The sequence below is a fragment of the Rana temporaria genome, chromosome 4 (genome assembly GCF_905171775.1).
Source record: "Rana temporaria chromosome 4, aRanTem1.1, whole genome shotgun sequence".
NCBI lineage: Eukaryota > Metazoa > Chordata > Amphibia > Anura > Ranidae > Rana > Rana temporaria.
In genome coordinates this window covers 282,636,473-282,650,625 of record NC_053492.1, presented here as the reverse complement: position 1 = coordinate 282,650,625, position 14,153 = coordinate 282,636,473, and the positions used below count along the sequence as shown (strand labels likewise).

Genomic DNA, 14,153 nt, shown 5'->3' with positions numbered 1-14,153 from the left:
AGCTATCAGTGACACCTCAGGGCCCACAGCACTAAATTCTCCTAGCCTATAAACAGTGTAGAATAATGTTCCCACAATAAATGAGTGAATGTCCTGGGGAGAATTAATCTACAGATTTGTAGACGGGAAGGTATTAGGGCTCCCATGTAGATTGGAAACTTAGGGCCAGATTCACGTAGACTAGCGGCGGCGTAACGTATCGTAGATACGTTACACCGCCGCAAGTTTTCATCGCAAGTGCCTGATTCACTTGCAATGAAAACCTACGCTGGCGGCCTCCGGCGTAAGCCCGCGTAATATAAATGGGCGTGTGACATTTAAGTTAGGCGCGCTCCCGCGCCAGACCTACTGCGCATGCTCTGTTTCGAAATTCCCGCCGTGCTTTGCGCGAAGTGACGTCATTTTTTCGAACGGCGACGTGCGTAGCGTACTTCCGTGAATTTTTAAATTTTAAAGTGGGAACGACGGCCATACTTTATACAGCACATACGTGTGCTGTGTAAAGTTAGGACACCCAAAATGGACGACTAAATTTGCGACGAGAAACTAGACTAGCAGCGGCGTAGCGACCGCGAAAAACCGTTGTGGATCGCCGTAACTCCTAATTTGCATACCCGACGCTGGTTTACGACGCAAACTCCCCCCAGCGGCGGCCACGGTACTGCATCCTAAGATCCGACAGTGTAAAACAATTACTCCTGTCGGATCTAAGGGCTATCTATGCATAACTGATTCTATGAATCTGTCGCATAGATACTCTGAGAGATACAACGGAGTATCTGAGATACTCCATCGTATCTCCGCTGTGAATCTGGCCCTTAGCTCCTCTCTGTACCTACATTTACTTCTGCTGCAATCATATTTACTTCTTTAAAACTTTAACCACAAAATAGAAAAATACTCTGTTATGGGTTTGAACAAAACATTTTGTATTTAAAATGAAATCTTCCTGTATAAAAACGAAAGACTTCAATAAACCGGATTGGCATGAATTTCAGTAACAGTGCATAGGTAGTATGTGATGTATAGTTATCTAATTAACTCATTTATACTGCATTAGGTTCATTTACTGTATTATGTAACTGCTCCACTTACTTAAACCTTTCAACATGCTACAGTTAAGTCAATAGGTTGGTATGCTAAAAATGAATGTGATCCCTTCATAATCCTAAAGGGAATGTGTTCAGTTTGGTTCTAAAGAAAACAGAATTCAAAATCAGGCCGTTCCTCTTGTGACTACACAGACCAGCTAAATCAAACTGATTCCTCAACATTTATTCGTGATTTTTTAATATGCTATAGTCTCGGTTCTCTCTGTGTCAAATCAGTCATTTGCCTTTCCCCTTTAAAGCTTTAAACGTTCTTAACGATGACATGAGAACAGATGCATTTTATACAAAAGGTGATTAATGATGGTAAGATCTATAAAAAATAAACTAAAAATCAAAATATAAGCTAGGTATACAGATGGTATTTAAACCCGTTCAGAATCATTTAGCCTGTAATTAAACCTTTTTGATCATTTCCTAGGCACTTCCCATGAAATTAAATGGCTGTTAATGCCACAGTAATCCGTGCCCTACTTTTAGGATCACTAATCTAAGTGTCATTGGCTACACATGCTCACTTTGAACTTGCTCTCGGCTTTGGTCGGTGTTGGAATGTGACTCTTCCTTTTCAAGGCCGTAAAGTGCTTGCACTGCGGGCAGGGCTTGGTGCTGGAGTCAATGTGGCTAAGTTCCAGGAAGTACTTGTACTTGATGATGTCATCGTGTGGCAGGCTGTATAAGATGGTGGATTCATCCAGATGTTTATTGCACTCAGTTATGGGGCATTTAATCTCCACTTGTCCAAGTTGCACCTGTGAAATCAAAACAGCAGATGACATTAAAATACCCATTTATGGACTTGGCAACTCATAAGGGTTAGAACTTCAGGCAGATAAAATAAAAACAGCGATGTACGGGTACGTTGCTTTACATGCACAAGCCGCCCTTCCACAGTACATTGCCTTAACCTTAAAAATTATTGTAAAAAGCTTTGTTTTTAAAAAAATAACAAATTTGTTATACTTACCTCCTCTGTGCAAGGGTTTTGCACAGAGTGGCCTGGCCCGATCCTCCTTTTCTGGGGTCCCTCAGCGGCGCTCCTGGCTCCTCCTCTTCTCGAGTACCCCCATGGAGAGCTGCAACTCTATGGGGGAACTTGTAGTCTGGGGGGGGGGGGCTGCAGCACAAAACCCCTTTAAGCCTTTACAACTACTTCCATTGTCCAAATGATGTAGTAGACCAGGAGTCTCCAAACTATAGCCCTCCAGTTGTTTAGGAACTACAACTTCCATCATGCCTAGTCATGTCTGAGTTTTACAATGCCTCATGGGACACGTAGTTCCGTAACAGTTGGAGAGCCCTGTAGTAGACCAATGACAGCTGAAAATTGTGCGTTAGCGTACATTACTGTTCTTTGCAATATTTGATGAAGAATTGCAGTATGAGCTGAGGTTTGTGTTTTCAAAGTAGTATGTAAATATTACAACAGTTTTTACCACATGATTACAAACCAACAAACAGTAAAAGGTCATTCCAATGTCTTTTGAACAATTTCTTATCAGATGGCAAACCTTGACCAACTGGCAGAATTACATTGAACATCTTACAAAACGTCAAAGACAATTTGTTTGGTGGTCATAATGGCAGTGGTGTACATATTATTATACAGGATTTATATAGCTATAGAGATACAATCTAAAAGGGTCAAGAGATACAAAAGATAATAAGGTTTCATGTACACTAGCAGCTACTAAAAGCTTGAGTTCAGGAGCTTTTGGCTTTTTTGACAAAGCTCCTAAACGCAATTCCAGAAAAGCCTTGTCAACGTACACATAGGCTTTTAGCAGAGTATAGGAGCTGCTGTGGTTCAACCTCCCTCTAGGAACGTTTTGACCGCAGGTCGTGGGAAAATGCTAAACACAGCAAAACTGTGCCGCGATTTTGCGTTTTCCTGTGGTCGCGGTAAATAACGGCCAAGTGTACCTAAAGCTCAACTGTGAGGGGTGAGCTGATGGAGAAAATAAAAAGTATAGTTGTTAAACAGGGGCAGGATAGGCTTTTCTGAAGAGAACATTTTTCAGGGATTGCTTAAAAGTAGACAGAGTAAAAGACAGTCAGACAGATTGGGGTAGAGAATTCCCTAGGATGGGACAGGCTCGAGAGAAGTCCTGGAGGTGAGCATGGGAGGGGGTGACAAGAGAGCAGAAGGTCTTGGGAAGAATAAAGAAAACAATGTGGTTGGTATTTTGGGACTAGGTTATTGAAGTAGCTGGGGGCCAAGCTGTGAATGGCTTTGTAAGTTGTGAGTTTTTTAAATGTAATTTGTTGGGTGAGCAGCAGCCAATGGAGGGATTTGGCAGAGAAGGGTGGCATACACTGAATGGTTGTTAAGGTGGATGAGATGCATCTGGCATTAGCTTTCATAATAAACTGAAGGGAGGAGGATAGCCTATGTAAAGGTAAGCCAATGGTAGTAAAACCACAGCTTATTCACCTGCTTCTATCACCCTGCGGCTGCTCGAGCAACTGAGCCCTATGCAGACGTTTATGGTGAGAAGGTATAAAATGAACTAAAAAGCCCTTCACTACACCAGATAACAAAAAGCATTAACCTGCCTCATTCCATTTCATATTTCAAAATAAAAAAAGAGGATTATTTCAGATTTTAGGACAGTGGGCAAAGCCATGCAAACAATTTCCTTTTTGCCCCAGTGACCAACTGCACATCCAGAGTCTCCGGTATACACAGTGTAGATAAAGCCTATTATACAGCCATTAATTCCAAACTGCATACAGCTGTTTCAAGCTGCCCAGGTACCTTTCTCAGATATTTCCATCCCTGATTTAGGGCTCATGTACATAGGCATCCTGAGTTTTACAATGTAAAAGTAAGTTGTCCAAGCTCTGTAAGCAAGTAATGTTTATATAACATTTACATGCGTAAAAGCAACCCTGTGCAAGCTCCAATTTACAAAGGGTTTGAACTAACAACTCTGACTAAAGAATGGAGTGACAGAGAAGTGGGTAAAAAGGGGAGTATTAGGGTTACCACACACATTACAATCTAACTAGATTTACAATCGAAAAAAGACCAACTCATATATGACAGCATGTGGTTGCCATCATCCCATAATACTTGAAAATATTAGAATATACCTCATGAGGTGGGACTATGTAGTATATATTTTCAATCTTTTTTTGCGTGTTGCCTACATAGTCCCACCTCATGAGGTATATTCTAATATTTACTAGATTTACAATCAAGTTTAGATTTACCAAAACGAATATGAGGACCCGTCTAATTTGTATCCAAGCAGGCAGGCCATTGTAGTACATTGGTCAGAGGGCAGCTTTCAATAGATTGTCACTTTGACCTGAATGGGTAAAGCGGCAGGGTCTTTGGAAATGCTCATTTACCACAGATGCAGTTTAATGAGCTTTTAAAACGCAGTACGAATGAATATGCAAAAAATAAATAAATATATATATATATATATATATATATATATATATATATATTCGTTCGTACTGTGTTTAAAAACTATAATATATACACACACAAACAGTATTTCAATGAGCTAGTTTACACACTATACATACATACATACACATATATATGTATATTATATAGCTCAAAAGGTACGGCCAACAAAATGATTATTATTGCGCCTATTATTTATCTGTTTCCAGACTTTGCCCCTTTATCTTCCTCTGGTAATCTTGCAAACAACATACTTCCTGTACCTTCCCAGCCAATATCTTCACAATGTATTGAGACAGCCATGCTGGACTTCAAACATGTCTGCATTTTTTCATCCTAACTACAAGGTAGGTGATGGGATTAGTGGTTTACACAAGATAGATAACCTTGTTTTTGCTTACAGGAAGTGACAAGGACATTACATTTCCAGCAAGATCAACAGGTATTTTTATTACTTGTTAAAAAATGTTCTTATCCTAAAAAATTAAAACCAGCACAGCCACCATATTAAAAATATATGTGAACCCTTACATCGTAAAACAACCCATTTCTAAAACGAATCTCTATGCATATAGATCTGTATTTATCTACACACACACACACACACACACACACACACACACACACAAAATATATATATTATATATATATATATATATATATATATATATATTATCCTAAAACCAGCCAGGTTTGGCACTCCTAATACTACGTCAATCATAAATGAAAAATGTTGTATTACTAAAACAAATACACCTATAGAAGAAACTAACTCACGCACAATTCTGTGCAATGGGTTTTATAGAGGTCAAACTTCATCAATGTTGACTAAAGAACAGTGTTGTTGTTTTGCATGACATAGCCTAGTAAGAACTGGTGTAAGCCTAGGCAGGCAACTTGTGACCCACTGATCTGTTCAGCTTATGTTATACTGACATACGACTGACAATTTCAACCTGAAGTATTTTCCTCTGTACAGACTGACACAGAGCAGCAGAGGTTTAAAAGCTTAGTCATTCTTAATTACATTACATGCAAATACACACAAAAGGGTTCAGTGCCAGCTAGAGAAGCACACAAACCAGTCCAATGAACAAGGATCTAATTATTCAGTACAGTATAAATAGACAAATTCTAGGTAAAATCTACTATGTGTCATTGCTTACATAAGAAGCAAGTAACACATCATATGTCAGGATTAAATGAAAAATGATTTGTGTTACAGGAGCTCATCCTATTCAAGAGTTCATTCACTGATGTCTTGAGAATACCGTTTATATTTAATTAACAGTTGGCAACAGGCTCAATATAACAACATAATTAACACAATAGACCTCTCACATTAGTTAACAATGTTATTCATAGCATTGCCAATAGTGGTAGTAAACACGGCTTGGACACTCGTATAATAAAGCTTACTAATGCCGCAGCCGTGACTCCATGCACATGCCCCTATTCGAAAGGCCGCAGCAAGTCAACCCAGAAGGAAGACCGGGTGAAGATGGAAGCCCTGTCGCCACTAACAGCGCTCTGCTGGAGGGCTTTGTATAAAGGCAAGTTACAGTTAGGCCTCTTGCACACTGCAGCTTGAAAAAGCTCAGTAGAGTTTTCTGTTTTTTAACTGAGGTAAAATACAGCGCATTATTTGTAATGTGCCTATACACACACAGGCGCGTAAACAAGCCCCTCATATTCTTCAGTAGAAAAATCTGCATGTTTGGACAGCAATTTACACCTTGTGCGCGCAAATGCTCATTTGCATATTATACAGAATAAGAACGTAAGAATAAGCTTGCGTGAAATGGCGCAAATGCATATAGGTGAAAATGCGAATACATACATACAAAAAAAATAAAAACGCCTGAAATGATGTCTGAAAAACAGATACTCAAACAGGGGTATCATGTGCAAGAGGCCTTAAAGTGGATGTAAACCACAATGTAGAGTATAAGATTTCCTATCATCTGTGCCCAGTCTTGCCACACAGAGTTAATCCAGCTCCGAGCAATCCTCCTTTATTGTTCAGTGAAACTTAACAGACTTCCAGATAAAACCCTGTCTAAATACAAAGTCCATTCCTTTCTCCTTGCTTTGAGTGACAGGTTATTTACATATCTAGCTTGGACATGTTTATCATATGTTATGTTTATCATAATATGAGGTGATCCACAGGTCATTGTATATTACCAGGATGTGTTATGTGGGGGAGGGGTGGATTTCTCACTTTTTATACTGTGGATCACCTCATATTATGATAAACATAACATAACATATGATAAACATGTCCAAGCTAGATATATAAATAACCTGTCAATCAAAGCAAGGAGAGAGGAAAGGACTTTGTATTTAGACAGGGTTTTATCTGGAAGTCTGATCATTTTCACTGAACAATAAAAGAGGATTGCTCAGAGCTGGATTAACTCTGTGTGGCAAGACTGGGCACAGATGATAGGAAATCGTATACTCTACATTGTGACATAAAAAAAAAAAAAAATAATTGGAGTTTACATTCACTTGTATTTAGTTGAAAAAAAAAAAAAAAAAGACACCAGTCCAACCAACAGAGAAAAAAAAAGGAACCCCCTCAAATAGAAAACCTCCATATACACTATTCAATACCCATATATGCAATGTATGATGTATACTAGCACATTATGACACTAACTTTTTAGTTTTACTTTTATTTTTTAAGTTGACAACCATTTTAAAGAATGGCTCAGACTTTTTGGGTGTTATGAAAAAGTCACATTCTCCAGACTACTATAGATATCAGGCATTTTAAAACTTGGTAATATAATTGGTCCAATAAATAAATACCGTATTTATCAGCGTATAATGTGCACCCTAATTTTAAAGGGGTTGTAAAGGTTTGTTTTTAATTCTCTAAATAGGTTCCCTCGATTTCCTATCTAAGCGGATTTTAGTCAGCCAGAACAGCTTACTGCGGAGGAACAGGAAGTGAGAAATTCAGACAAAGAAAAAAAACAATTAGAAGGGAAATCGAAGGAAAAGGTAAGTGAACCAACAATGCACTAGCTTAAAAATAAAAAACAAACCTTTACAACCCCTTTAAGAGGGAGGTTTCAGGAAAAAAAAAAACTTTCCACAGCCCCCAGCGTATAACATGCAGGCAAAGTTTACCCTCTATTTTCAGGGTAAAAAAGTCAGTGTTATACGGCAATAAATACAGTATTTGATATATTCCTTTCTTCCAATCTGTCCATCACACACTTCACCATATTCTATCCCCCATTCCCCACACTACCAACGTCTAGTAAAACGTGACCCATTGTTTGTTTAGTGCGCCGCTCAGGCCTGATCACGATGGGGAGTAGTGTGGGTGACACTGCATCCACCGGGGTAGAGGTGGAGTGCCAGCAAGGGATGGAGCTTGTCCCAGCTCCTGTAGTCACTGTAAGGAAGAGAGGAAAGATCCCTGGTGCCGAAAATCCACAGAGTCCTATGGTGGTATGAGACAGACAACCTCAGCCTGGGCTCCTGCCAGGCCATGCCCCCAACGTGTTTCACTCCACCCCCCCGGAGCTTAGACATGTGGCTATAGTAAAAGGTCTTGGTGGATTTAATAGATTTTTAACAGGCCAAAACCATGCCATGGACGGACACGGCTCCTTAAATCTTAACATGTGGGTCAAGATTAGATTTAAGGAGCTGTGTTCGTCCATCAACGAAAAGAGAAATAAGGCCATCATAAAAAATAAAAATAAATGAAAGGCACTGAAACGCATTGCATACTTGCATTGCCATTCATTGCCTAAAATTTTTTAAAAACTTACATAAATCTTCTTTTACTAAATACCACATTTACATGAAGTATCAAAGGAAGATTAAAGCAGTTATGCAAGTGTCATGAAATAATAATTAGCACAGCTTTTGTTACAGGTTGGACATTTTAGATGTACTCCAGGTAACAAGAGAACCATCTGAAAACAAGCCATTACAAGCGGCTAATCTCTTTGAGCGTAGTAGTGACAGCCAACTTGTGTAGACAGGTGGGTTTAATGAAAGCGATCATTAATTACCGCTATGAATCCTCCTGGCAAGAGCCTGTTACTAGAAGCTTACTGACTTTTTCCCGTTCATCTGGAAAAGTTATTGAGCATCACAAATACACTCTGGTGAAAATTTGAGCTTTAAGGCCTCATACACACTGGGTATAAAAGAAAAAATAATGCTGCTTATACAGGCGTTTGGCAACCTGTAGAAGCAACTCTATGTTAGCGTATGTGTCCATGAACAGTTGGGCGTTTACATACATATTTACAGAGAAGCGTTTCCAGGCTGAAATAAATACCCATCACAAGTGCATTTTTGTGAGGAGCGTCCGGGGCAGAAAAAACATGCTTGATGTGTATAAACGCCCTAGACCTCGCCATACTTTCAGCACTGCAACTATGAGAGCTGTGGGTCACATACACAGAAGCCATACTGTTGTTTATCCACCCCTCCTTGCCCCTTATCCATTCAAAGAAAGCCTTGTGTCTTGTAAAGCATTCATACAATATTCTTAAAGCAAAGCTAAAAAAAGGGGGGCTTAGAGCAGGGCTCGACAAACCACAGGTGCCACGTCACCAATGGGACCAGACGTTTTGAGGTGGCGCCTGGGCTGCTGCTCAAATGCTCCCCACACACCGCGTGCCCCCCCCCCCCAAGCTATGTATCCCAGGCTCTGCTTGCCCATCTGTGGGCCCGGGACCTGCTTAGCGGGTGCTTCCAGGTAGAGGGGAGGGGGGAGGAGAGCAGACACACGTTGCCACCTACCCCCATATATACAAATGTAAACGCACATGATGGGGGCATGTCAGGGTTGCTGGCTACATTGTGTATTAACCACTTAAGGACCTCTTCACGCCGATATACGTCGGCAGAATGGCACATCAACGTATAGGTACGTTGCTCTTTAAGCCCAGCCATGGGGTCGCGGGTGCACCAGCTACACGGTCCGAAGCACCGTGACCGGGGGATTTGCGGACCCGATCGCCGCTACAGTCCCGCGATCGGTCCCGGAGCTGAAGAACGGGGATAGCCGTCTGTAAACACGGCTTTGCCGTTCTTCACTGTAGCGGCAGCATCGATCGTGTCATCCCTTTTATAGGGGGAGACAATCGATGAGGTCACACCTACAGCCACACCCCCCCTACAGTTGTAAACACACTTCAGGTCACACATTACCCCTACAGCGCCCCCTGCGGTTAACTCCCAAACTGCAACTGTCATTTTCACAATAAACAATGCATTTTAAATGCATTTTTTGCTGTGAAAATGACAATGGTCCCAAAAATGTGTCAACATTTTTCGCCATATTGTCGCAGACACGAAAAAAAAAAAACGCTGATCGCCGCCATTAGTAGTAAAAAAAAAAAAGGAAATTATAAAAATGCAATAAAACTATCCCCTATTTTGTAAACGCTATAAATGTTGCACAAACCAACCGATAAACGCTTATTGCGTTTTTTTTTACCAAAAATAGGTAGAAGAATACTTATCGGCCTAAACGGAGGAAAAAATATATTTTTTATATATTTTTGGGGGATATTTATTATAGCAAAAATTTAAAAATATTGAATTTTTTTCAAAATTGACGCTCTATTTTTGTTTATAGCGCAAAAAATAAAAACCGCAGAGGTGATCAAATACCACCAAAAGAAAGATCTATTTGTGGGGAAAAAAGGACGCCAATTTTGTTTGGGAGCCACGTTGCACGACGCAATTGTCTGTTAAAGCGACGCAGTGCCGAATCGCAAAAAAGGGGCAAGGTCCTTTAGCTGCATTTTGGTCCGGGTCTTAAGTGGGTAAAGCAGCAGACTGGCTCTCTAGCATGCTGCCAGCACAGGGTATTTACCCCTTGCTGCAGCATACTAGTTCAGGTAAACAAAAACAAATCTGCGTACTTGTGAAAATTATTTTAATTTGTTTTTTAGTTTTTTTTAACATTCTTTGTTTTGCGAGCAGAGCAGCAGCTGGTGTGAAAAAGCTTCATTGGTTTCAATATTTTCTAACCTGCTGATCAGGAACAAGTATAGGTCAGCAATGGCTGCATCTAGATTTTCTCAGTACATTATCAACAATGGAAAACAATTGTTACAGCTGTTAAGTAATTTTCCATATATGAATTTTAAAAACTGCTGTGCTGTATAGCCAAAAATGACCAACCAACAAATGATTGGAATATCTAGCCTTCTCTGTGCTCTGCTGTAGACTATATGGCGTCACATTAAGATCTTATCCAGTACAGCTGTTGTCTTCAGCCACAGTATGACAATCAGCTACCATAAGAGTGATGCCGGAATCCATCCGGAGGCAGCCACTAGTTCATATGCCTTACTAGGCACTCTATTCACTTTCCCACAGCTAAGCACTCCCAACGTGGTAGTCACTTGAAAGGACATCATTGTGCTGTTCTATCTACAGTACATTCTTATATCAGTGGCTTGTTTTTATATATTCTGTAAGAATGTATAGTGGAAAACACACATCATAGCACTCAGATGATGTAAATGCACATACAGCGCCTTGAAAAAGTATTCACTCCCTTTGAAATTGTCCACATGTTGTCATGTTACAACCAAAAACGGAAATGCATTTTATTGGGATTTTATGTGATAGACCAACACAAAGTGGCACATAATTGTGAAGTGGAAGGAAAATTATAAATGATACTCAAATTTTTCTTACAAATACCGGTAAATATGTGAAAAGTGTGGGGTACATTTGTATTCAGACCCCTGAGTCAATACTTTGTAGAACCACCTTATATTGCAATTACAGCTGCAAGTCTTTTTGGGGATGTCTCTACCAACTTTGCACATCTAGACATTTTTAGCTAAAGCTCTGTCAGATTGGATGGAGAGCGTCTGTGAACAGCAATTTCCAAGTCTTGCCACAGAGTCTCATTTGGATTTAGGTTTGGACTTTCACTAGGCCATTCTAACACATGAATAGGCTTTGATCTAGACCATTGCATTGTAGCTCTGGCTGTATGTTTATGGGCAGTGTCCTGCTGGAAGGTGAACCTCCGCCCCAGTCTTAAAGGGGTTGTAAAGGTTTGTTTTTTCTTTTCCAAATAGGTTCCTTTAAGCTAGTGCATTGTTGGTTCACTTATCTTTTGCTTCGATTTCCCTTCTAAATATTTTTAATTTTTTTGTCTGAATTTCTCACTTTCTGTTTCTCCTCAGTAAGCTTGCCCCCATCATCCAAGCTGCTCTGGCTGGGGGTTAGTCAGCATGCTCACCCCCTCCCTTGGGACTACATTCCTGCGGGGAGAAGCTGTGAACGTTCACAGTGTCTCCCTGCAGGGATGTAGTCCCAAGGGAGAAGGCAAGCACACTGACTTACCCCCAGCCAGAGCGGCTCAGACGATGGGGGCAAGCTTACAGGAAGTGTGAAATTCAGACAAAAAAAACATTTAGAAGGGAAATCGAAGGAAAATGTAAGTGAACCAACAATGCACTAGCTTAAAGGAACCCATTTTAGAAAATAAAAAAACCCAAAAAAGAACAGAAAACATCAAATGTATAAACAGACAAGATATACCTTTAAGAAATAAGGTAATTTTGATGGCAGCAATATATCTAAAAAAAGTTGGGATAGCACAACAAAAAGATGGCAACATACAACCTCAATTCCAAGACGTTGGGACAGGGACATGTTTACCACAGTGTAGCATTCCCTCTTTAACACCACTCTGTAAATGTCTGGGAACTCTGACATTGTGGGAGAGGAATGTGGTCCCATTCTTGCCTGAGCATATGCTGCTCTAAAACCTGGTTACATCTTTCAGCATTGATGTACGTGTGTTGATGCTTACACACTAATGCGCCCCATAACATCAGAGACGCAGGCTTTTGAACCGATCGCTGATAAGCCAGAAGGTCCCTCTGCTTTTTAGTCTAAAGGAAGCAATGCCCATGGTTTCCAAAAAGAATGTTGAATTTCCATTTGTGTGGCCACACAACAGTTTTCCACTTTGCAACAGACCATTTTAAATTCGCTTTGGCACAGAGAAGATAATGATGTTTCTGAATCTGATATGGCTTCTTCTTTGCATGATGGAGCTTTACCTTGCGTTTTTGGATGGCATGGTGAACTGTGTTCACAGACCGTGATTTTTGGAAGTTTTCCTGACCCCATGTAGTGTTGTCCATCACAGAATCATGCCTGTTTTAATGCAGTGTCGTCTGAGGGCACAAAGATCACTGGCATCCAATATTGCGTTTAGGCCTTGTCCCTTGTAAAGAGAGATTTGTCCACATTCTCTGAATCTTTTCATGATATTATGTACTGTAGATGATGATTTTTCAATTTTATGTTGAGGAACATTATTCTGAAATTGTTCGACAATTTTTAGACCCAGCTTTTTAAAGATTGGTGAACCTCTGCCCATCTTTACGTCTGAGACACGATTCTCTAAGGTGTCCTTTTTATACCCAAGCATAATACTGACCAGTTACTTTTTTGGAATTAGAGATGTACCGGTACCTGCTGATTTTATCCACAGAAAAATACAGAAATTTAGTCCAACTGTAGAAAGGGTGGTAAAGCACTCGCATAAACATACATCGGTTTACCCAAAAGATTAACCATTAAGATCAGTTTCAGAAAATATAAAAAAAAATTAAAGAAAAATAATTGTGGTTCATTTGCACAAAGCTTTATCTGAATGACATTACAGACATCTAGGCGAGTAGATATTTATAGTTTATAAGTTTGTTTCACCCTATAATTTAAAGCAGAACTCTAGCCAAACAGAAGATAAAAATAAATAGCTTAAAGCGGTAATAAAGTCTTAAAAAAAAAAATAGGTCCCTGCAATGTCATAATGGGCTAGTATGCATTTCATACTAACATTATGAAAGACTTGCCTTATAAACAAAGCCCTCCAGTGGCATGCTGTCATCATGAATGGGTTTTCCTTCTGGGTTTGTAGCCTCTGGTCATATGAATGGCCAAGCCACGATGATGGCACACAAGAGCCATGGGCATGGCAGAGTGTTCTGAAGGGATGGCACACTCAGTGAATGGTCCCTTTAGACCGCAGTGCACATTCACTGTGATGTCACTAACTGCAGAAACCGTGAATAATCTCTTAAACGGTGCACATTTATGAGATATTCCTACATTTTGCAGACTTCGGGATGCAATTTCAATAGACATCTGTACAGAAACCTGTACAGATGTCTCTGAAATTGCCCCTGAACTTGCAAGATTTTATTCCTGCTGTCAGTGTGACCTGGGCTGAAGGTAAATAGTGCAGCCAAAGCTGACTTCATGGTATCTCTTAAAGCAGTAGTAAACACCACTTGGAGACTTGCACCCACAGGTAAGCTTATAGTAAAGCTTACCTGCTCTGGGAGCATTTCCCTGCCCAGGAACCACATGCGATACATGTCACCACCCATAGGAAACGTAAACTGATAAGTTGATTTAGAAATTAAGCCTGAGAGTTTCAGGGATGATATTGGGTAACAGACCATTGTGTATTATAAATAGTGAATGCACATAATCTCATATGCCTTCCAGTGAACTGTCAGACACGGAAGTCTTGGAAAGCTGCAATGTTTTCCCATATTGGAGTCTGTGAGCTGCTCTAGGTACACATAAACATG

At 40.1% G+C, this 14,153-nt stretch overlaps 1 protein-coding gene across 1 annotated transcript in view; it reads right to left on the bottom strand.

The window, feature by feature from the left end:
- The window catches only part of RNF217 (ring finger protein 217), a 119,158-nt gene that overhangs the window by 26,627 nt on the left and 78,378 nt on the right, over positions 1–14,153 (bottom strand). Inside the window, exon 2 of the mRNA XM_040350352.1 lies at positions 1,628–1,861. Within this exon, the coding sequence (XP_040206286.1) occupies positions 1,628–1,861 (234 nt within the window). The remainder of the gene's footprint in view (positions 1–1,627; positions 1,862–14,153) is intronic.